At 41.1% G+C, this 23,585-nt stretch overlaps 1 protein-coding gene across 1 annotated transcript in view; it reads left to right on the top strand.

The window, feature by feature from the left end:
• cadm3 (cell adhesion molecule 3) overlaps positions 1-23,585 on the top strand; it is a gene marked incomplete at its 3' end in the record, with an annotated part of 141,219 nt that overhangs the window by 41,693 nt on the left and 75,941 nt on the right. Inside the window, exon 3 of the mRNA XM_083890478.1 lies at positions 21,114-21,263. Within this exon, the coding sequence (XP_083746604.1) occupies positions 21,114-21,263 (150 nt within the window). The remainder of the gene's footprint in view (positions 1-21,113; positions 21,264-23,585) is intronic.

Raw genomic sequence — 23,585 nt, forward strand, 5'->3', positions numbered from 1 at the left:
AAACCGCCACTGTCCAGCCCCGCTATTGTTTCACTGTCTGCGTTTGTGCTGCCATTGTTGAAAGCACAAACCCCCCACTCCTCCTCCTCCTTGTCCTCCTCATCCTCACCTCCCTCATCCCCCCCGTCCCTCGCCTTGCTCTCCCATTGATCTCAATCGTCTTGATTGGGAGTGACAAACTGTGGGGGCCATCGGAAAGGTTGCGTTCATTAGTGGGCGGACCTTTTTACAAGACATGCACTCATTGCAGCAGACGTGATGGGGAGAAGGGGAGTGTGGACACACACACACACACAGGGTCATGCACAAATTGGCACACACTGAAGGACACACATATTTCCAAGTGGTCCCTGGAGAAAAGAGACACGGTCGGATACAAGGAAAGAAATGTTCCAGTACAATGACAGTCACACATCCAGTAAAGGACACACACACACACACACACACACACACACACACACACACACACACACACACACACACACACACACACTCAAACTTTGGTCGACATCAACATTTCTGCAGCTACACACACACGCACACACACATTTCTGCAGCTACACACACACACACAGATTTCCAAAAACACTTGTCCTTTCATGTCATGTTGCTGAGACACAAAGACAATAAAAGAGGAAGGTCAACAAAACGAGTAAAACAACCAGTTCCGTGTAGCTCGTCAACAATTACACAAAAAAAGATTTGTGATTTCAAGTGGAAGCTTTGACACGATATCAAAGAAAATGACTTCACTTATACCTGCCAGTGGGAAGAGAGATATATATAGACACAGGTTTTTAATAATTCTCTAAATGTGCAGGAAATTGAAATACTGAACGCGAGACTGATTTCTGGAGTATTTTCGACGGAACCTGCACTCACATGTGTCATAAAGACTATGAACAGAATGCCAACACTCGACGGCGGTCAAAAAACCTCTGAATTTCATCACGGTTCCTCTCTCATGCGTCGCTCGCTCTCTTTAACGGCGCTGTGTTCCTCTCGTCTTTGTAGTCACTCGGACAGTTTTCTAGTCAAGGACGTTCCAGGTGTTGCAGTTGTCTGTCATCACGGTGAAAGTGATGCAAGTGACTGTGTGTGTGTGTGTGTGTGTGTGTGAATGAAGAAAACGAAAAATGAAAGTAAAGAAAGAAAAAATGGGACAGAGCTTTGGAGTTCAAACGCTGCCTACTCTCTGATTCAACACCTCACCTGCGCGCCGGATTGTTTGTCGGAAAAAAACGATTGTTGGACACAGCCCACGTAGTTTCAAGTTAGGAAAGGTGTGGGGGTAGGGCGTTTCACATGCTAATGCTCTTCAGTCTGTTTGACAAGCGTTTAGTTTGATATACTGGCAGACTGCAGCTTAACGCTTATCCCACACATGGCTCATTAGAAGACTTTCATTCATAACATTAAAGGTGCATTATGTAATAAATCTAAAGCAACTGGCCATAAAATCCTCCTAATGTGTGACAGAGACTCAGGAATAATGTTCATATAACAAACTGAACTCACCAACAACAACAGTACAGACAAAATATTTGCATTAAAAATGTATATTTTGCAGACTGCAAATCATGTTTATGTTTTAAAATCATGTTTTGACATGTGGCGCCACCTACCGCCATCTACCAATTATTGCAGTCGGTAGAGTCTCAGCTGCTGAGCAACCACGGGTTACGTCAGAAAACGAAACCTAAAAAACCTGGGTATTTTGAATTTGAATGTAGTAACCGTTTTTGGCCACATTCTTACATATGGCACCTTTAAAGTGAAAGATGATATAGTTGACTCTCATTTACATTGAATATTTTGGAATGGAGCCTCTCTAAAGTTCCTCATTTGCCTGTACTGAAGTGTCATTATTGATATTCAGGTTTTAGCCCTCTTATGACCATCAAGATAATGACTAACATCAGCATAATGTTTACCCTCAAAGGGCCAGATGTAACTGTCATACAGAATAAATGTAACTAAATGTAACCAAATATAATGTAAAATAAAGGTAACTACTCTGTAACATATTGCTAAATAACTTTCTGTATTTATTACTTATTCAAGTTATAAATATGATGCATTATAGATGTAACCTGGTCCGCGATGGTGATGCCGTCACTTTGCAATATTAATGCAATCGTGGGAAATGTAGTTTATGGTCAACGCACGCCTTAAAGCAGCATATACCTATTTTAACGGAAATGTTTAAGATCAATTAACCACCCGCGGGCCACATAAAATGTGATGTGAAAATGTGTTTCACTTTTGGTATCTGAGTGGACGGTCGTTCCACGGATGTCTTGAGGGCTACCGTAAAGACAAGTATGCGGTTCTATTTCTCTGCTTTCTTGTATCCATCCATCCATCTTCTACCGCTTTAGCCTCCACATGAGGGTCGTGAGCCGACATAGGGAGAAAGGCGGGGTCACGCCCTGGACAGATAGCCACACCATTATCGCAAACAGTCTCGGAGTTACGGTAACGAGAAGTACGCTTTGCCAAATCCTCTCGTCTGCAACGATGTCTTGATGTTTTGATTGATGCGCTTAGCGTCGCTGTTGAGACCATTTAATCATGACATAGATATTAGTCGAGCCAAAAGAAGTCAGTCCAAACGAGGGACCATGACTCTGGGGAAAAAAAAAAAAAAAAAACGCTGATGTCAGCGCTGTCACCAAGTTTATTTGTTAAAGATTTACAGCCTTTAACTACAGCGGAGACCATTAGTTTAAAGAGAAAAGTCTACTCTCTGGTGATGAAGTCGGACGTGCTCTCTTCCTCACGGCAAGAGTGTATAAAAAGACATTGTGATTCACAGTATTGTTTGTATAGATACTTAGTATTGCTCAGTATAGGTACCTGTTGGTAGTTATACACAGTATTGATTAGTATCCGTACACCGTATTATATTACACAGTATTGGTATCGATACAGGGTATACATCGGTATTGCTACACAGTATCAATATCTATAAAATAATAGCTATCACTAGTCCTGTCCTGTTCACTGAAGCTGCTGTAAACAAATATCCGATTGGAGCATCTCTGAACTGCGTTGTGATTGGTTAAAGGTGCATTATGTAATAAATCTAAAGCAACTGACCATAAAATCCTCCTAATATGTCACAGAGACTCAGGAATAATGTTCCTATAACAAACTGAACTGCAAATCATGTTAATGTTTTGAAATCATGATTTGGCATGTGGCGCCACCTACCGCCGTCTATCAATCATTGCAGTCAGTAGAGTCTCAGCTGCCGAGCAACCACGGGTTGCCAGTTACGTCAGAAAACGAAACCTAAAAGACCTTGGTATTTTGAATTTTTATGTAGTAACGGTTTTTGGCCACATTCTTACATATGGCGTCTTTAAAGTCTTCTGTCAGATTTCATAATACTGTAAACAAAGCCTAGAAGAGGTATAGCAGTTCCCTCTCAGACCACTCGATTGACATGATGCTGAAAGGTTATTTTATGTCATTATTGACCGGCAGTAGCCCAGCTTTAAATGACCGTCCATGTTTATCTTCTCCATGACATTTCAAACCTTTTTAATTGTTCTTCTTAGTGAGAGAGGCTATGGGGGGAGGAGGAGAAATCCTTTATTCCAAATCACTGTTTGTGTATTGACAGTGCTGCCAAAGCTCCTCACAAAAACAACAAAAAAACAGATCGCTCTATTTATTCATGCAAACAAGCTCATCTTTGGACATTTAATTGTGCTGCTCTCCATGAGCTGTTGATTTTGGCTAACATCATCCATTAGCCTTGTCTAGATTTCAAAACCTCCTTTTTTTTTTATTGATTTAGAGCCCTGTGTTTTGACATTTCATTTGTTTGTCACATGCACCAGAAGACATGCTCTGTCTGTCTGTGTGATGCAGGTTTGCAGGGGGGCGCCGTTGCGCGACAAGGGCAACTCCATTTCTTAGGTCAAGCTTGGGGTCACCTCGGTTGCCCTGGAAATCCTGATCAGGCTTGGTTGCTTGGCAACAATCCCCCCTTTTGTTTCAAATGATTTAATTTGAAGCATATCTTCCCTCGTAACCCCTCGTATGCTTCCACCCCTCCTCTGCCTTTGTATCCCTCGCGCTCTCTCTCTTCTATCGTCTTCCTCTTTCGCTGAAGCTTTAGGGTTATTACACTTCTTTCATAGATGGCCTTTTCAATAACCCCCTTGTGAAAGTCCTCACTCTTATCGGACGTTTTTTTGACTGGACACGTTTGTACGTGTGTGCGTCAACCCTTCTTACCTCTGCGTGTCAAGTTTTAGATTCAGAATATGCACTTTTATGATAGCTATCTATCTCTTCCTCTATATATATCATTCTCGCTAGCTAAATGTCATTCTATCTATCTATCTATCTATCTATCTATCTATCTATCTATCTATCTATCTATCTATCTATCTATCTATCTATCTATCTATCTATCTATCTATCTATCTATCTATCTATCTTTTAGCTAGCAAACTTTCATTTTAGCTATATATCTCTTTCTCTATATAATTCTAGCTAGCTAACTTTCATTCTATCTATCTATCTATCTATCTATCTATCTATCTATCTATCTATCTATCTATCTATCTATCTATCTATCTATCTATCTATCTATCTATCTATCTATCTATCTATCTATCTATCTATCTATCTATCTATCTTTTAGCTAGCAAACTTTCATTTTAGCCATCTATCTATCTATCTATCTATCTATCTATCTATCTATCTATCTATCTATCTATCTATCTATCTATCTATCTATCTATCTATCTATCTATCTATCTATCTATCTATCTATCTATCTATCTATCTATCAGCTAGCAAACTTCCATTTTAGCTATCTAGCTCTTTCTCTATCTATCTATCTATCTATCTATCTATCTATCTATCTATCTATCTATCTATCTATCTATCTATCTATCTATCTATCTATCTATCTATCTATCTATCTATCTATCTATCTATCTATCTATCTATCTATCTATCTATCTTTTAGCTAGCAAACTTTCATTTTAGCTATCTTTCTCTTTCTCTATATCATTCTAGCTAGCTAACTTTCATTCTATCTATCTATCTATCTATCTATCTATCTATCTATCTATCTATCTATCTATCTATCTATCTATCTATCTATCTATCTATCTATCTATCTTTTAGCTAGCAAACTTTCATTTTAGCCATCTATCTATCTATCTATCTATCTATCTATCTATCTATCTATCTATCTATCTATCTATCTATCTATCTATCTATCTATCTATCTATCTATCTATCTATCTATCTATCTATCTATCTATCTATCTATCTATCTATCTCTTTCTCTCTGTGTGTCAGTGCACATGTTTGCATGCAGAAGTTATACATTCAGAATATGCACTTTTATGTGTGTGAATATAATAACACATCAGTCATACAACATTCTTTACACCGTACGTTGAAATAGTGTTCAGTTAAACTTTCCTTTTTGCACGACTCTAATTCTATGTGCTCGCGGTGACTCCTCGCAGCTTCCATTTCCCCCCCCCCCTCTCCCCAGAAGAGTTCACCCTGCAGACATTTGTTCCCATTTATCCACAACAGCATTAGCGAGTTTGAGCACTGATGTTGGTCAGAATGTGAAGTCCAAGAACTTGACCTCGCTTTGTACTCGAGCTCCGGCGGATAAAGAGCCCTCTCTCTTCCTCTCTCTGTCTCTGCTCAAACCATTATCTTCACCATTTTGAAAGCACGCAATTTCATTCTCTGCTGCTGCATTAAGAGTTCAACCAAACAACCAAGAACTTTACAGCAAAAATATATTGTGCATTTACTGGAGATCTGGGTACATACATGCATTTCATTTTTATACGTCGTCTGTCATTTATTTATTTGCCTTTAATCACACTTTGTCCAGAATCATAACACAACTTGGTGAAAACAGTGTTTGTGTGTATGTGAGAGAGGGGAAGCAGACCACACTCTGTATATCTTCTAGAACAGACCAGAAACTTTTTGCAGCCTTCTTGTTTCCGCAGTTTTAAATGATGGGAGTTGTCTCTGCAAAGAGAAGGAGAGCGATAGTGAACTAAAGCGACGGAGAGAGAGAGAGCGGATTCTGAGGTTCCCCATAATGGCTCTAGTGATCTCAGTCAAAAGGGCAGACTTCTGGTAATTGACTACTCATTTCTTTAAGTGGCCTATTGGCAGGGGCAGTCAGTGCATTTGCCAAGGCATTAAAGATTTCACTCTCTTTATCTTCCGCTCCACAGATGGACAGATTAAGCATGTTTTTTTTCTTTCTTTTAGTTCATCAAATGATGGTGAAGAGGGGTTTCTTTTTGGAATTGTGCCGCAAAGTATCCCTGATTTAAAATCTGAAAAAAAAACCTCTATGTGCTTGTTTCTCTTACCCCGGAAACAACGTAGACCAATCAGTGGGCTCATGTTCATCCTCTATCGTAGAGTGACTTCTTTTTTTTGTTTCCTTTTTTAATCTGTTCCGGAAAATGCTTGATCCAATCGCGGTGATTTATCTAAAACAACACAGTGACTGACTGAAGAGGGCCAGATGGGAGTGCCGCTGAAGTACAAGTTTGTTGAATCTGCCAACAAGACAGTATTAAAAAGCTGGATGCTGTCTCTGTCTCAGAGAGAAGAACAAACAGACCGAATGCTGTTGTCAGTTTACATTTTTCTATCACTCAGTACCAGTCACTTCTTTGGTCGCAGGCCCAGCCTGTGGTAGTTAACTCCCCTTGGACTTGGAAAGTGAACTTAGACACTTTAGATTCTTTCACAAATATGGAATGGTCTGATAGGGACCGTATCTATGTTCCCCGGGTCCTATGTTCCCCGCTTTGTATGTGACTGGGGAACATAGGACCCTTTCTTGAACCCTAATCCTAACCCTACCCTTTTCCAAAAAAAGGGTCCTATGTTCCCCTGTCACATACAAAGTGGACATTTTTTGGGAAAAACGGGGAACATAGGACCTGGGGAACATAGGTACGACCCCGTCTGATATAGTGTGTTTGTGTGTTGCTGTGTACAAACACATGTACAAACCAGTTTGCTATCTATCTATCTATCTATCTATCTATCTATCTATCTATCTATCTATCTATCTATCTATCTATCTATCTATCTATCTATCTATCTATCTATCTATCTATCTATCTATCTATCTATCTATCTATCTATCTATCTATCTATCTATCTATCTATCTATCTATCTATCTATCATTTTAGCTCGCTAACTTTCATTTTAGCTAGCTTACTTTCATTTTAGCTAGCTAGCTTTCATCTATCTTTTAGCTAGCAAACTTTCATTGTATCTATCTATCTATCTAGTTTAGCTAGCTAACTTTCATGGTTTCTATATATCTCTTTCTCTATCATTTTAGCTTGCTCACTTTCATATTAGCTAGCTTACTTTCATTTTATCTATCTATCTATCTATCTATCTATCTATCTATCTATCTATCTATCTATCTATCTATCTATCTATCTATCTATCTATCTATCTATCTATCTATCTATCTATCTATCTATCTATCTATCTATCTATCTATCTATCTGACGTGGTGTTGGTGTCAGACGGGGCCGAGTATCTGAGTATTTTAGAAACTAGCTCATCTACTGGGATTTTCCACACACACGACTTGTAATGTGAAAATAATGCAGTTTGCAAATCGCAAAGACTGCAATTTAATTGTTCTATTTATTATTGTTAGTTCTGCAGCGCTGATAGTTTCCCCTACACTCCATATTGTACGAGGAGACAGCACTTACACACTTGCCTCTGGTGTCCCACGCTGAGTGTGAACGAGCCAGTGTGAACGAGCTGAATTAAAGTGAAATAAAGAGATCTCTTCAGCGTTCTTTAGTCTACTACAGACTCCTGATGACCGGTCCTGATGTATGTTTTATGTCGTATCTCTCTCTCTCTCCCCCTCCAGCCTCACCACTTGTACCAGAGTTCCATCAATATGCTTTTCTTTCTCCCCCATCTTCCATCTCTGTGACTCCTTTTTGACTTTCTGTCTATTCCGCTCTATTTCGCTCCATCACGCTCTCTTTGTTTTTCCCCCTCCTGCCTTTTCGAGTCCTTTTTGTCCCTTTTCTAAGTCACCCTGTCATCTCTCCTCATTGCTCTCATCTATCTATATATGCTTATTTCTGCCACGTCCTTCGCTCACCACTCCTGCTCTCTCTCATTCTGCCTCTTTTTTCCTCTCTTGTTTTTCCCCCACATCGCGCTGCTCTGTGCTTCTCTTCTCTCTCTCAGCCACACCAACACTCACTGTCATTTTCTTCCTGACAAATCATTATTCTCTCTCTCTTTTTTTTTTCTTCTTCTCCTCTTTTGTCAGCAGTGATGCTGCTGCATGCTCAACCTCTCACCATCTCCCCCCCCCCCCCTCATAGCGCTGTGGCAGGGTGGGGTGGCTGCTTTGACGCCTCACTGCTGCTGCAGACACACTGCTGGGCTGTGATGGCGTTGTGTGTGTGTATTTTGGGATCCAGCTGGTGGAAGGGCGATCGTCTGAGCTTGGAGCTAACTATGTTTGACAGGGTGGGGGGGTGTGGTAGGGTCGGTGCTTGTGGAGGAACATGACGGGTGTGGGTGGGCTCCTGAAAATCCCCCCCCCCCACAGACTCTCAGCCCCAAGTGGAAACAACAAAAAAGGCGGGCTGAGAAACAACTAAAGGCCACATTACACTTCTTCCAACTGCGTAACCACGGAGAACCCTCGAGCCTTCACGGTTCTCCGTCGCGGTGCCGGATACGCGCTGCAATTTCCCGCACCGAAAAGTAGGGGTCGCTACGCAAGGTTGTTGTGCTTTTTTGGCTACATTGAGCAATGGCGTCCGAGGGAGAAAGACTGTTGTTGTTGTTGTTGTTGTTGTTGCAGCGGAATAACATTGAAACAGTGGCCGTTTCTCACCTGAAATCAGGGCCGTTTCTAGCTGTTTGGGGGCCCTATGCAAGATTCTATTTGGGGGCCCCTATTTTTTCAAACTCGAGGTAGAGATTACTAACTTTTTCTCATTACCCCACAAACACTTACATGCTTTGCAAATATATGCATAATGAATGCATCCAATACATGCAAATAAAGACTTTTAATTCTCAAAAATATAATAACATATGAGTCTGAACTTGCAGTTTGGGGGCCCCCTGGTGGCTGTGGGGCCCTATGCAGCTGCATAGTCCGCATATAGCAAGAGACGGCTCTGCCTGAAATGAATATTTTTCTGTCCCGGAACGCAGTTTTAAGGAGGGGGAATACGTTATTCAAAAGGCCGTGGTTCGTTTCACTAAAGCACAAAAGTGTGAACGCAAACTTCTCCAGTCTAGCAGACTATTAGTTGTGAAAACGACCTTAGACGTAATAGGAAATGTGTTTGCCGGGTCGAGATGACAACGAGGGTACCGCAGGTTGAGAATCACAACAGTGGTGCTTTATTAAGGCCACGGAAATCAGGCGGAAAAACGCTTTTTGCTACACAAGCTTTGCTTTGCATTTCACAGGCGGTAGAATCATTTATCTCACACTGAACACAAAACACAAAGGAGAATAAGAAGTTTTACTTTACCGATGTTTTGGTTTCTTCATGTATTGGACAAATATACTATTTGACTACAGTCTAAATATGACTAAGTAAGCATTTAACGTCGTGACTGAGCGGGCGAGACAGCAGTAGCACACATCGTGAGTAAAGCGAGACAGCGTCATGCCAATTCGTGCACCACAATAGTTAGTTGCTAAAATATACCTGGACATTTTTAATTCTATTGTAATTATGATCATGACTATGGCTTCTCACAAATGTGATTGTGCCAATATTGCGAATGCATTTTCTGCCAACAGCAATTAAAGCGATTCCTAAACAATGGCCTGACTATGTTCCAATCACGCCTGCTGCTGTTTCCTTCACCACGCAGCTCCACGCTTCCTGGATGTTGTCTGGACAAGTAGCACTTGCAACAGATAACTTAGCGAAGTACCTTTGTAGCAACAGAACTCCACTAGCAATGCAATAGAGGTTCTGCTCTGCTCTATTAAAATATCAAAACAGATAAGTGCTCTATTATTTGGTTCCAACACTCTTTTAATCATATTTTTATTCAAGGAAATGGATCCTTTTCCTTTTGGTCACCTTTTCATCATTTCATCCTCTAACGTCCCGGGCAAAGTGAGGAAGGAAATGTGCGTGGTTATGATTTTTCATCTCATTGTGTATATTTGTCACTAATGGATCAGTGCCATTAGCGGCGCGCTCTTGTGTTTTCCGGAGCTCTCCGGGTAAACAAGCAGTCGTCGTAGAGAGAGGGAACCAAATGAGACAACAAGGCAACAATTCCCATGATGCCACGCTGCTCCTCGACATCATCAGACTAAGTCATTTGTAATTGTTTTGATGGAGAGGCTCCGAGAAGCAGATATCACACGCTGTGTGCATTTAAACCAGGCCTGAAAAATGACGAGGGTTAGTAGCAGAGGAGGGTAGAGGTATGGGCAGAAGGGTATATACTTACGGTTGCACATACACTTCCCCAGGGGGATGGGAGGAAGTCAGGGACAGCTGGGCATAGATAGATGGCGTGGGGGAGGTTAGTCTGTGTTTGTGTTGTTCATTATGCTTATTTATACGTGCGTGTGTATGTTTTTGAATGTGCTGTGTTTTATATTGTGCATGTTTTGCTTTAGGTTTCCAACAGCGTCGTGCATTTCTAAGCATATTTTTTTCGCCGTGCGCTTGACAGATGTTTATGTCCTCCTGTGCGTATGTTGTGTGCATGGATGTGTGTGTGTTCTCCTGTGTGTGATGCATGTCAGCACTGGATGCCTCTGTGTATGTGTATGTGTGTAATGGCCTGTATCCTTCCATGTCATATGGAAGCACATGCGTTTTGCCGGGTCGCACATCAAACGTGGATCCGTGACGCGCGGCTCTGTCTGTCACACGCCACGGCGCACACACACACACACACACACACAGAGATAAAAAAAACACACTCCATCAATCATGTTGATCTGCATGCTTCATCCCACACACACACACACAAACACACGTCTACTTGAGCGCCAAACAATTGCATGCTAACAGAACTTAAGCGTTCCTAAGAAGCTTCTTAAGGTCTGACACGTGTTAGGAAACGCATGTGAATATGTGGATATTAATCCCATTACGCGGAACACACACAGTGAGTTTATGCAGGCCTTCGTGCAGCAGATGGACACACACACACACACACACACACACACACACACACACACACACACACACACACACACACACACACACACACACACACACACACACACACACACAGGTTTGTGCAGCTATTCTTCTTAGGACACTGCACTGACTTCTATTCATTTGAATAGAACCAAACCAGTTAATACCTAACCACAATTTAAACCTTGGAAACTAAACTTGAAAACAGTTCCTCAAACATGAGGTTGTTCTTCATTAGGATCAGGTTTTTGTCTGCATGAGGACGACCGGTCCTGACAATGTTAACCCTTTAACACACGCGACACGTTTGCACAAGCGCACTTTGCTTCACCGTAATTGCACGACGGTTTCTGAGAGCTGGGAAGTCGGAAGAAGTTATTACGGTAATTTCCCTCACGCTGTTTCAGGAAGCCGGCGACTCAGTTGTCTTTGTCACCGGTGACGAGAGTGTTGGAAAAAAACGCTCGTACATAGTTTCCATGTTTTGGCCTGTTTTTGCACATTGAGACAAAATCTCAAAGAAATCTTATTTTAAATATGTCGAACTGTTCAAATTTCAAATTTTGTGTACAACTGCAGTGTTTTTTTTTTTTGAAATAAAACATTTAGTTTTTCTTCATTTTAAATTAAAACTCATTAAATTCAAAATAACTGCCAGATATTGAAGGTTGTTCAGGAAAAATGGGCATAATCACTTACTCACAGGACATTTTCTGGCCCTTTTATGGTTAAAGTAAGCAACATGCTAAAATAAATGGAGCAAAATTAGGATTTCATGATGGGGAGAAGTAAATTCATTTAACTACATAAAGGAAGGCGACAAGAGGAAGGGGTGATGGAGGTCGAGAGGAAGTGGAGGAGGATGTTGGGGCAGATGGAGAGGAGGAGTGTGTGTGTGTGGGGGGGGGGGGGGTTAGATGGAGGGAGACAGATGGAGGAGGAAGAAGGCGAGAGGGTGAACGTGGAGATCGCCAAGGTGGTTTGGAATGGTTTCTGTCTCTGCTCGAGAGAGACGAAGCTGCGTTCAACAGTGTGTCAGGAGTTTGTTATCCCAGGTTACCGTGACGAGAATCACACAGGTATAGATATTTAACCGATACATGAACAGAAATATGCAGTAGCCACGCCCCCCCCCCCCCCCCCCCAGATGAGACTGAGATGCATCTTCTCTTCTAAGTCACAGACAGAAAACCTATTTTTAAATTCAAAAAAAAAGTTAAACCATTCTTTTTCCTCATCTTCAGAGAGCCCTCAAGCTCATCACACTTTCTTTGTAGTCTCATTGGCTTCTTCTCTCCCCTCCCTCCTGTTTCCCCCCCCCCCCCCCCCCCCGTTGCCCTCCTCATTTTATCACCCATGCATACTCTTAACCATCCATTTCCATCCTCCGCCGATCCCTCCCTCCATTGACTTGATATCCCAGGCAGCCTCCTTCCACCTCCACGCTCCTGTTACCTTGTTGTCAGTGAGAGAAAGTGTAAATTGTGTTGCTTTAAATACCCGTGACTTCCTTAAGCCTACAGCGGGAGGGTGTGTGTGTGAAGGAGTGAAAAGTGTGGAGAACGGAAGGAAGAATCAAGCCTCAGTGTTTAAAACTTCGTATCTGCTAAAGATAGATAGGTCTCTCCTTTCATTTCTCTGCAGCTCAGGCATTTATATACCGACTTAACTCTTTAAACTCCAGCTGGCCTTAATTTCCCCTCCCTTTTTACTTTGCTCTTAAGCAGCTTCAATGGTAAGTGGAACAGCTGTACCTGGATCTGAGGCTTTACACGGGTCACACGCTATGCTGGCAACAGACTTTGTTTGTGTTTGTCTGAATCACTTTTTGTCCATCTTCTGTCCGTCGGTACATTTGAACATTTCCTTTAATATATCAACCACAGAACCTTTTATGTCTCTGTGCCGGCAGCAGTCATAGCTGGAGGATTTATTGTTTTTGTCCATCCATCTCATTCTATATCTCAAAAATATCTTGATGGAGGCCTCACAGATTTATGGCCGGCTCTACTCGTTTCGCCACGGCATGACATTAAGCGCCACGGCACGGTTTGGTTGCATAGAATTTAGACATTTTCCTGCTAGTTGTTGGAGATTTTTAGGATTGTTAACTAGTTTTAACTGATCTAGAGTTCGGCATTGTCCGGATTGACCCTTGTGTCGAATGTCTCTTCTTGTGACGGCACTCCGACCAATCAGCAGACTTCACGGTTGGTATAGTGGTTAGCCTTTGCAGCAGTAAGACCCGAGTTCCTAGGTTCAAACCCCGGTTGGAACAACTTCGAACCCCGATTGGAACAAGGGCCTTTCTGCAAGGAGTTTGCATGTTCTCCCCATGTGTGCGGTAGTTTTCTCCGGGTTCTCCAGGTCTTCCTCCCACAGTTCGAAAAAACACGGAAATGTGGACGAATGTATGTATAAATGATTGTGTGTGGTCGGAGGGGTGCACATTGGCAGCTACGCTTCCGTCAGTCTTCTCCAGAGCAGCTGTGGCTACACGTAGCTTACAACCACTAGTGCGAATGTGTTAATTAATAATGTAATTAATTTTTAAAATGCTTTGGGTGTCTAGAAAAGCGCTCTAGAAATGTAATGAACAATAATAAATAATAATTAGTCTAAAAAGGGACTTGGGCCTTAAAGACGTGTTTTCATCATGGTACAGTTCAGGTTTGGTACAGTTTGGAACGGTAAAGACCTCGGTCAGGCTTGCGTTTCGTCTGAGAACAGTACTTTTACTTGGTAGGCGGGTGTGCGAGCGCTGTGCTGATGGCCGTGTCAGCGCGATATGTAGCGTGATGTTGTACAGTGAGACGACAACAGAGGACATCCAACAGCTCTTTATTTTAAATCCTTGAAACACGGGTCTCAAGGGAGGTGTTGGTTTTCTTTCACCCCAATCGGCTGACTGCCGTGGGTCTGGCTCCATCCATACTGTACCGTTCAGTGACTCTGGTAACCCAAATGAAGGGTACTGAAAAACAGAGCTATTGGGGGTCATTTTGGTACCAATACGTAGCATACCGTAACGGGCCTGGTTGTTAATAAACAGTATTTGTAGGAGCAACAAGGCGTTCGGATGATTCCTGTTTTTAAAATCTTATGCATTTAGCCCAAAGATCCACTTTGAATTGATTAGAACCTGGTGGTCAAAGTATAGAATGTCGCTAACCCTAACCCTTACAAACCTGGTGGTCCAGCATTTAAGAATTAGTGACATCTAACAGTAAGGCTCTACTTTTCCCAAGTGCATCATGGAACTTTGTGAAATGTTATAAAGCACTTAGGTGTCACCAGCTGAAGTAATTTCTTTACGTTTGTCATCCGTGTTTTTTTTTTTACTGTATGGGATTGAGCAGTAAAGACAACAACATGTTGATCGCTGCGGCTTCAAAGTACAACAGAACTAGAGCTGCGACTAACGATTATTTTCGTAATCGATGAATCTGTCGATTATTTTCTCGATTAAAAAAGAAAATATTCACATTTAAGACGCTGAAACAATCAGAAGTCTTGTTATAATATAGAAAGAAGCTTCAAAAAGATTAATCGATTATCAAAATAGTTGACGATTAATCGATGAATTGACTACGATAAGCCCTTAAAAAATTTACAGCTAGAAAAAATGACGAGTACAACGACACAAGCAAATATTTCCTTTCTGTAAAAACACAAACATCACTCTTCATGTTATACGAGCGTGTGGACTGAGACTGTTGGTCATCAGAGGCTTATTACCGCTGTGCATTAAGTCTAATTATTATATTATTCATGTTGTTTTATCGCTCTCGTAATGATCTCGACGCTCGCTTCAGTCAGACCCGACCATGCGAATAAAACAGGAGGAAGTGGATTAGCGATATTGCAAAAAATATTAAGTATCTTATAATGCAATATTACACCCATACATGCAGTTATCCAGCTAAATGAAACCACACAAATCCGTTTAATATTTCGCTAAGTTTCTGCCGTGCTGCCACTCTGCTCGAAAAACAGTGTAAAACACCCAGTGATTTTTTGCATTAATGACGCTTTAGGTCCGCGTTACAGAGTGTAGTTTAATCATCTGTAGATCATTACATTAGGTCGTGTGCATAATACGAGTGATACTGACCTTTTTTTTTTATGAGCCCGTGTGAATTGATGAAGCTTTCGACAACAGTTTACTTAATTATAGTGGTTTTTCAATTTGAGACTGCACGGTTTCAAGGGACTCCTAATCACTGCGAATCTGAATTTGAAAGAGTTAAAGGCGCCTCATTTAGGTGAGACTGAATCTATATATATATATATATATATATATATATGAAGTGAAAGAAATGTAATTAAACTTTAATTTAACACTGAGGCAAGCCAGTGGAGAATAATATACGTTATGACATGCTGTAAAGTGGAGAGTGAAAGTGTTCTGTCGGCGTATCAGACAGGCATTTAAGAGGAGATTACACATGTTGTCAATGAGCTGATTATGATATGGCTATGGGAAATGACGTATTCACTCCACCGGTGATAAAACGTATTGTCTTTGTATAAACACTCTGTTAAAAAGCATATTTAAACTGTTAAAGGTGCCATATGTGGCCAAAAACAGTTACTACATTCAAATTCAAAATACCGAGGTCTTTTAGGTTTCCTTTTCTGACGTAACTGACAACCCGTGTGGTTGCTCGGCAGCTGAGACTCTACTGACTGCAATGATTGGTAGATGGCGGTAGGTGGCGCCACATGCCAAAACATGCAAAATATTTTTTTTAATGCAAATATTTTGTCTGTCCTGTTGTTGTTGGTGAGTTCAGTTTGTTTATGAACATTATTCCTGGGTCTCTGTGACATATTAGGAGGATTTTATGGCCAGTTGCTTTAGATCATTGGTTTTCAAAGTGCGGCCCGGGGGCCAATGGCGGCCCGCAATGAATTACAGTTGATAGTTTTAATCCAGGAGCTACTAAGCTTGTTAAATGTTTATTGGACATTACTGGATACAGACCAATAAGTGTAAACAAAAATACTGGGTATTTACCTGGTTTCTATATGGTGAATTTTAGTGTATTATTGGGTTATAAGCTGGTAATAAGCAGGTAGCTACAGCCCCCAATTACTAGCTATTTACCCAGTAAATATATGGTAACAGAAATGTGTTACTTGGTATTAACCTGTAATTAGAAAGTAGGAACAATGGCAAAAATACTGGGTAATTACCCAGTAAATTATAAAGCGTTATTACATTAATGCTTAAATAACATTATATCAACGCTAACTATAAACTGTAGAACTGCAATCTGGTCATTAAAGTGATTACAAATGGGATTTCTTTCTGTTTTTTTCCTTTGGCGGCCCTCAGTCCAATGTTGGGTTCCTAAATTGGCCCTCAGGTATCAAAACTTTGAGAACCCCTGCTTTAGATTTATTACATAATGCACCTTTAATAGTGTTTTTTTTAGCAGCGCGAATGTCTCTCTGAGTCAGGATTTGACCGAAAAAACATTTCCCTAGCATGTCTCAGCTCGTCGCCGTCGCCTTCACGTGGGACACACCGGGACAGCCCGTCTTCCCAAAGTGTTCAACGCCAAGTCGAGGAGCTCTTACGATCAGCCGCAAAGAATTATCCCAAGATGCTATTAAAGGAGACACTAATCCATGGTGCACTTGACCACACAGTCAGCCCACAGCCATCCTGGTGCTTAGATAAACTAACCACAAGGTCAGAGCTACAGTAAAAACACCACAGAGCTGAGAGAGAGAGAGAGACTTACTGATATATAAAGGCTCTGTGGAAGGAAAAGTGCTGAGTGTAATACGGGAAACACTGGAGCTCTACATGGGCGTGTAATATTTTCGTTTTGTGTAAGAAACGTCCATTACGGGGGCAAACCATCGTCAGATCAGTGGTGTTTTAGATCTCGTGTTGTCCGGTGATTTTCCTGCACCGCAAACACAGGAGGTGATTAGTTTCATGTCAAGAAAGACACGAGGCAAACGGCTGAAAACAACAGCGCTGTTATGAATATTCATACATATTTGTCCTCTCATATCCACGTTGTTTGGCTGACGACAGCGGTGAAGTCAGTCTATGATACATCCTGGAGAGGAAAACACTCCTAGTGTTGCAGGATGTTTGTTCGCGGATATTTGTTTGAAGTGGTCGACTCCACGCAGCTCATTTTTCATCCGATCCAGTGCAAATCTCAAATTTCCCCCCACACCTTTAAAATCTTCATCAGTTGTAAATCTCGGTGGTCGTGGATTAATTAATATTCAACCTATTAAAAGAGGCATATTATGCACAATTAACTTTTTAATCATTTTAATAGTTATATTTGGGACTCTGGAGGGCCTGTGAGTCGGCAAAGTGTGAAAAAAGATGACTCACGGTCTAAGTACAGGAGATAAAACACGCAATGTTGACTTCCGCACTCATTGCTACGTCACAATGAGACATTCCTGGAATTGCCTCAGAGGGTTTACATTTTATATATGACGGCAATGTGCTGGCTAGAGTTGGGAAAATTATGGCTTTTCCAAATGCTAACTGCTGTTAGCTGCCCGAGCTTCAGTGACACTGACGTAGTTTCCTGTGTCTCATTTGCATATTTAAAGAGACAGGCACTCAAAAGCGAGCGTTCTGAACAGGGCTGTTTTGGCAGAGTGATTGAACTGCTGTGGTGCTTCATCCTTAAGGTATTTTGACCAAAGCATGTCACAGACATGTTCATTAGGACACCAGGAAATAGGCTATAATATGTCTACTTTGTGATCAAAAAACTATTTGAATATTCAGAAATCATGGCCATCCTTCCTCTGTGTCTTCTCACTGCAAAGCAAAACATACAACTTTTCTATTTTTTGGCTGGAGCATAAACTCTCCATCACAAAAGTCCCTCAACAAAAAAGCGCCTCTGTTTGCTGCCTGTGTCTCTAAGATTATGCACTGCAAATGTATGCTTTCATGCTACATGCAGTTACTTTGCTCACCTCCTCTGCTTTGTTGTTTTCCCCCCTTCATGTCTTGATGGGAGTTCCGCTGTAGTGCACTTAAGCAGATGTTCTTCCTGCAAGGAAAAAAAAAAATCAATTCCTCCACTGGTGCAAGGATGTGATAACGCTTCACACCAAATATAAACCTGTCTCCCACTTGACAATTTGGTTCCAATTAAACTATTTATACACGCCATCTTTTTCTGGGGTGAGGAGACAGCTTTGAGGCATTTCGTCTTACAAGATGTTCTCTCCATTCGCTTGGTCTTGTTGTCCATTATGCCATGTTACTTTTTTGATGTGTTTCTTCGGATTAGGTTGAGCAAGTACTGGCGTGTTGTTTTGTATGAAGCGGGACAAGCGCAAAGCTGTTGGGGTGCGGTTAGCGTAGCAGGTGGAAAAGTTTTGCTGTTGTTGTTGTTGTTATTGTTCTGCCTCTGCATGGTCTTCATGAACTGTCAAGCAACACTATCAGGCGTCACTGAGGGAGCGTTAGTGTGTATACGGGGATAATTGCTGAAAGAGTGGCTTTTCTTGGCTTGGAGAAAGGAGAATTGTTTTTGCATTTTCATTTTTCCTGTGGCGGTTGCTCTAAGACAGGGATTCTCAAAGTTTTGATACCTGAGGGCCAATTTAGGAACTCAACGTTGGACTGAGGGCCGCCAAAGGAAAAAAAAACCAGAAAGAAATCCCATTTGTAATCATTTTAATGACCAGATTGCAGTTCTACCGTTTACACTTATTGGTCTGTATCCAGTAATGTCCAATAAACATTTAACAAGCTTAGTACGTCCTCGATTAAAACTATCAACTGTAATTCATTGCGGGCCGGCAGAAATGTTTCTGCGGGCCACCATTGGCCCCCCGGGCCGCACTTTAAGAACCAATGCTCTAAGACAACAAGGGAAGCTCGGCCTTCCTCGAGAACGTCGTCAAATATGTACTGTGTTGTATTTACATTTCAATACTAAATGTGCGCTAGGCTGTGATTGGACAAATGCGGCGAAAACATCACTTCCAGGGAAGCTGGGCTTCCACACAATGATTGGAGCAACTGTCTGAAAGGCGGAACATACACGACAGCGGAGCCATGCAATTCAGTTTTACATAACTTTCTCTTTATTTCTTGTTCAAGTTTTCCGTTTGTAGAATTTATGCAAGAATTTATGAATCGATAAGTGAGCCAGAAATGAGCTTCTACCGGTTTCAAAGAGCAGTAACCGCCGCTGGTGTGATCTCATGTGATAATGGTAATGATTTAAACAGGTATTTGCTTATTGCACTACGGTTTTGGTGCACAACTCTTGCTCTCTGATTCATACAATCCTCTGCCACCCTCGCCGAAAAAAAAGACAGAGAGCGGAATTAGCTTGCAAGAGCGCTTATCAAGGAAGCACTCTTAAATACCACCTTTTGAGCCAATTTGAATACTTACACACATCCAGAGAGTTCACTGTTCTGTTCACTCTTTTTTTATCTTCAGCCTTTAGAATCCCCTTCATTATGCTGGGTCATTTGTACTCTCTCTTTTCCTTTTTCCCATTTCCATAATGCCGGTCCCATTCGTGCTTGTTCGTTCCGTAGCAGCGGACACATACGCGTATATATATGTATATATATATATATATATATATATATATATATATATATATATATATATATACCGCTAAAAATGGACACAGTAAAAAAAAAAAATAAGAGATGACGGTAACAACGCCATTAGAGGCATGAGACATTGCTCGTGTTGTTGCTTTGACCTGTCTGGAGCTGCAGTCTGTCGCCATCTCTTCATCATATGCTGATCCCTCGGGTTGTGCAGTCTCTGGGCACCAGGGCCGCTACTGACTCATCACTCTTAACATTGGCCTCACAGTCATAGAAGCAGATAGTCATTTGTCTGATTTTTGTGTCTGCCTGTCAGCACCACCGTGTGTGTGTGTGTGTGTGTGTTCTTGTACTTGCGGCATACTGAGGACCATTGAGGGTTTTTAACCGACAAAGTGAGGTCTTTTTTCGGAATGAGGACATTTTGGCCGGTCCTCACTTTGTTTTCATTCAAATCACTTCCTTAGGTTGCTATAACATGCTATACTCAATTTGTCAAAAAAAAAAAAAAAAAAATTTGGACGACATAGTATAGTATGACTTTTTTTTTGTCAAATTTTGGACCCAAATTTTTTTTTCAAACCTTTTTTCAACTTTTGCATAACATAGTATAGCATGATTTTTTTGTTACATTTTGGACCAAACATGTTTTGTCAAAGATTTTTTCAAATTTTGGTCGACATAGAATAGTATGACGTTTTTGTCAAATTTGGACCAAAATTTGTTGGTCAATTTTTTTTTCAAATTTTGGACGACATAGTGTAGTTTGACGTTTTTGTCAAATTTGGGACCCAAAAAAAAAAATCGAAAAAGTTTTCCAGCCCTTTTTGCTCTGGGGCTCCATCTGCAGACATTTTATGGTACTGCAACCAGTAGTTCTTTATAGATGTCATTCATGAAGTAGATATTTGTAATTGTGATGATTTATAAAGTGGAAATGCTGGTCCTCAGCATGCAGCAAGTACAAGAATGTGTGTGTGTGTGTGTGTGTGTGTGTGTGTGTGTGTGTGTGTGTGTGTGTGTGTGTGTGTGTGTGTGTGTGTGTGTGTGTGTGTGTGTGTGTGTGCGTGCACAACTGTGTGCTTTCAGAAAGACAGATAGAGATATATGGATAATATGACAAGCAGAGAAAGAGATGGGTGGGTGGGAGTGTGTACGGGGGATAGAGAGAGAGAGAGAGAGAGCATGAGACAAGTAATGCATTTTGTGTGTTTATCTGATTTGTGCGTTCCATTGTGTCTGTGTGTGTTTTCCATACAGATGCAGCACTTTCTTTGTGTTTATCTCCTTTTTTTGTTTTTACTACCTAGATGACGACCCCTTGCAGCCGGTGACCTCGGATGAGACGGTGTCCGCGGGGGGCACGGTGACGCTGACCTGCAGGGTGGCAGAGAGCGACGACTCCTCGCTGCAGTGGTCCAACACGGCACAGCAGACCCTATACTTTGGAGAGAAGAGAGGTAAAAGTGACGCACGGGGGTTGAGGGAAGGAGGGAGGGAGGGAGGGTGAGAGAGACGCATAAAAATATCAAATAACAGAGAACGAGAGTGAAATATATTTATGACAGTGTCAAAGCAAAAAAAAAAAAGCGGCCCTATCTCCTACAAAATACTTCAAATACCGCTCCGTTTTCTCTCGCCAGATATTTTTGGAGGGAACACAGTGTAAATAGATCATGTTCGCTGGTAACGTTTTCTGGCAGCCGACAAAAGAGGGGGAAAAAAAAGGGGAGACATTCCTGTACTTCAGAGACTTTGTAGGAAAGAGTCCTGGTGCAGAGAGACGTCGCTCTGTTGTTGACTTTAGGGTCACGAAAAACAATCGTTTACAGTTTCCCTTTTTTTCCCACCAAATATTAAAAGTCAACACTTTCTTTTGTTCGCGACCAATTAATGAGGAATTCCCTTAACCTCGACTAATTCAAGTTACACAAGAGCTTTTGTTTGCAAGGAAACCTCATTAAATATAATACAATATGGAACATTTCAGCATTAAAATATATAAAAACACTAATTAGAGCTGCAACTAATGATTGTTTTTGTAAGACATTAATCTGTTGATTATTTTCTCGATCAATCCATTAATCGTTTGGTTCATAAAATGTCATAAAATGTTAAAAAAAAACGTTGATCGGTGTATTTTAAACCTGGAAATGATGATGTGCTCGAATGTGGAGCAAAGAAACGAAGAAAATATTCACATTTAAGAAGCTAAAACAATCAGAAATCTTGTTCTAATCATGAAAAAAGCTTCAAACCAATGATCAAAATTTGAGTTTGAGTTTATTTAAAGCAGGGACAATACATATTATTCAACATATACATGTAAATATGCAAGATTATAGCCAAACGGCTAATTTCCATCTTAAGTCCCTTTGGACTATTGATTTAGTCATTGATTAATAATCGATTAATGGTTTCAGCTTGAACACTAATGTTATATATTTGTATGAGTCGTGTACTTATATTAGCCAAAGAGTTTCCAACGCCCTTTAAATCAATAGAAATCTGTATTTTTTTTTATTAAATAGAGAGACTTTTAAAACATGTTAAAGGTGCATTATGTAATAAATCTAAAGCAACTGGCCATAAAATCCTCCTAATATGTCACAGAGACTCAGGAATAATGTTCATATAACAAACTGAACTCACCAACAACAACAGTACAATGAATGCACTTTAGTTTACATTCAGCCACACACACACACACAGTTACACGGATCAGATCACAGTGACTACATGAAAAATCAATGGAGGTCGTAATCCTTTAAAGAAGGTGGTGATGAAAACGCCTGAATCTGTTTGATGACTTTTCAAAAACGCCAGGAGGAAGAAAATTGACTCGCGTCAAACACATGAACGACTTCTACTTATGGACGACTCTCTCACATCCAACAGCTTCACACACGGGCACGCCCTCGCACACACGGCACAGATCAATACGTGGCAGCGGTCGGGTAAATGCTGATTCTGAATTTTCCTGGACCGTGCGTGTGAAGCTGCTGTATTCTCTCATCGTCACACAAAAAAAAAAGACTCATAAATTGATTTGGTATCAATAATCTCAGTCGGAGGCATAAACGGGGGGGGGGGGGGGGGGAGTGTAAACAAGGTTTGGCTTGATAAGAGGAAAATAATCAGAGACGTTTGATTATCAGGTGAGATGAGCGATGACGGAGCCTCTGGAGTCAGTGACGAGTTATGCTGAAAGATTTCTATTGAAGATCTGAGCAGAACTGAGACGACGCCTGACATCTGAACAGTAAAAGGCGTTGTCGCAGATTCAGGCGCGCGGCGTGCCAGGTCTGATACCTGATAGATTTAATTATCCTAAGTTATTCCTGTTGATGTTAATGTACTGTACACCAGCTCTGGTTATAAAGTAGACGTATTATACTCTATTTCTACAAGTGAACCTAGTTCCCTGGTGTCCTAATGAACATGTCTGTGACATGCTTTGGTCAAAATACCTTAAGGATGAAGCACCACAGCAGTTCAATCACTCTGCCAAAACAGCCCTGTTCAGAACACTCGCTTTTGAGCGCCTGTATCTTTAAATATGCAAATGAGACACAGGAAACTACGTCAGCTTCACTGAGGATCCTGCAGCTAACAGCAGTTAGCATTCGGAAAAGCCATCATTTGCTAAATCTAGCCGGCACATTGCCGTCATTCTGAGTCCTAAATATAAGTGTTAAAACGATTAAAAAGTTGGTTTTGCATAATATGTCTCCTATAAGAATATGTGAGTACTTGAACTTAAATGGCCCTTTTGCACTATG

This window comes from Microchirus variegatus (genome assembly GCF_963457635.1).
Source record: "Microchirus variegatus genome assembly, chromosome: 5".
NCBI lineage: Eukaryota > Metazoa > Chordata > Actinopteri > Pleuronectiformes > Soleidae > Microchirus > Microchirus variegatus.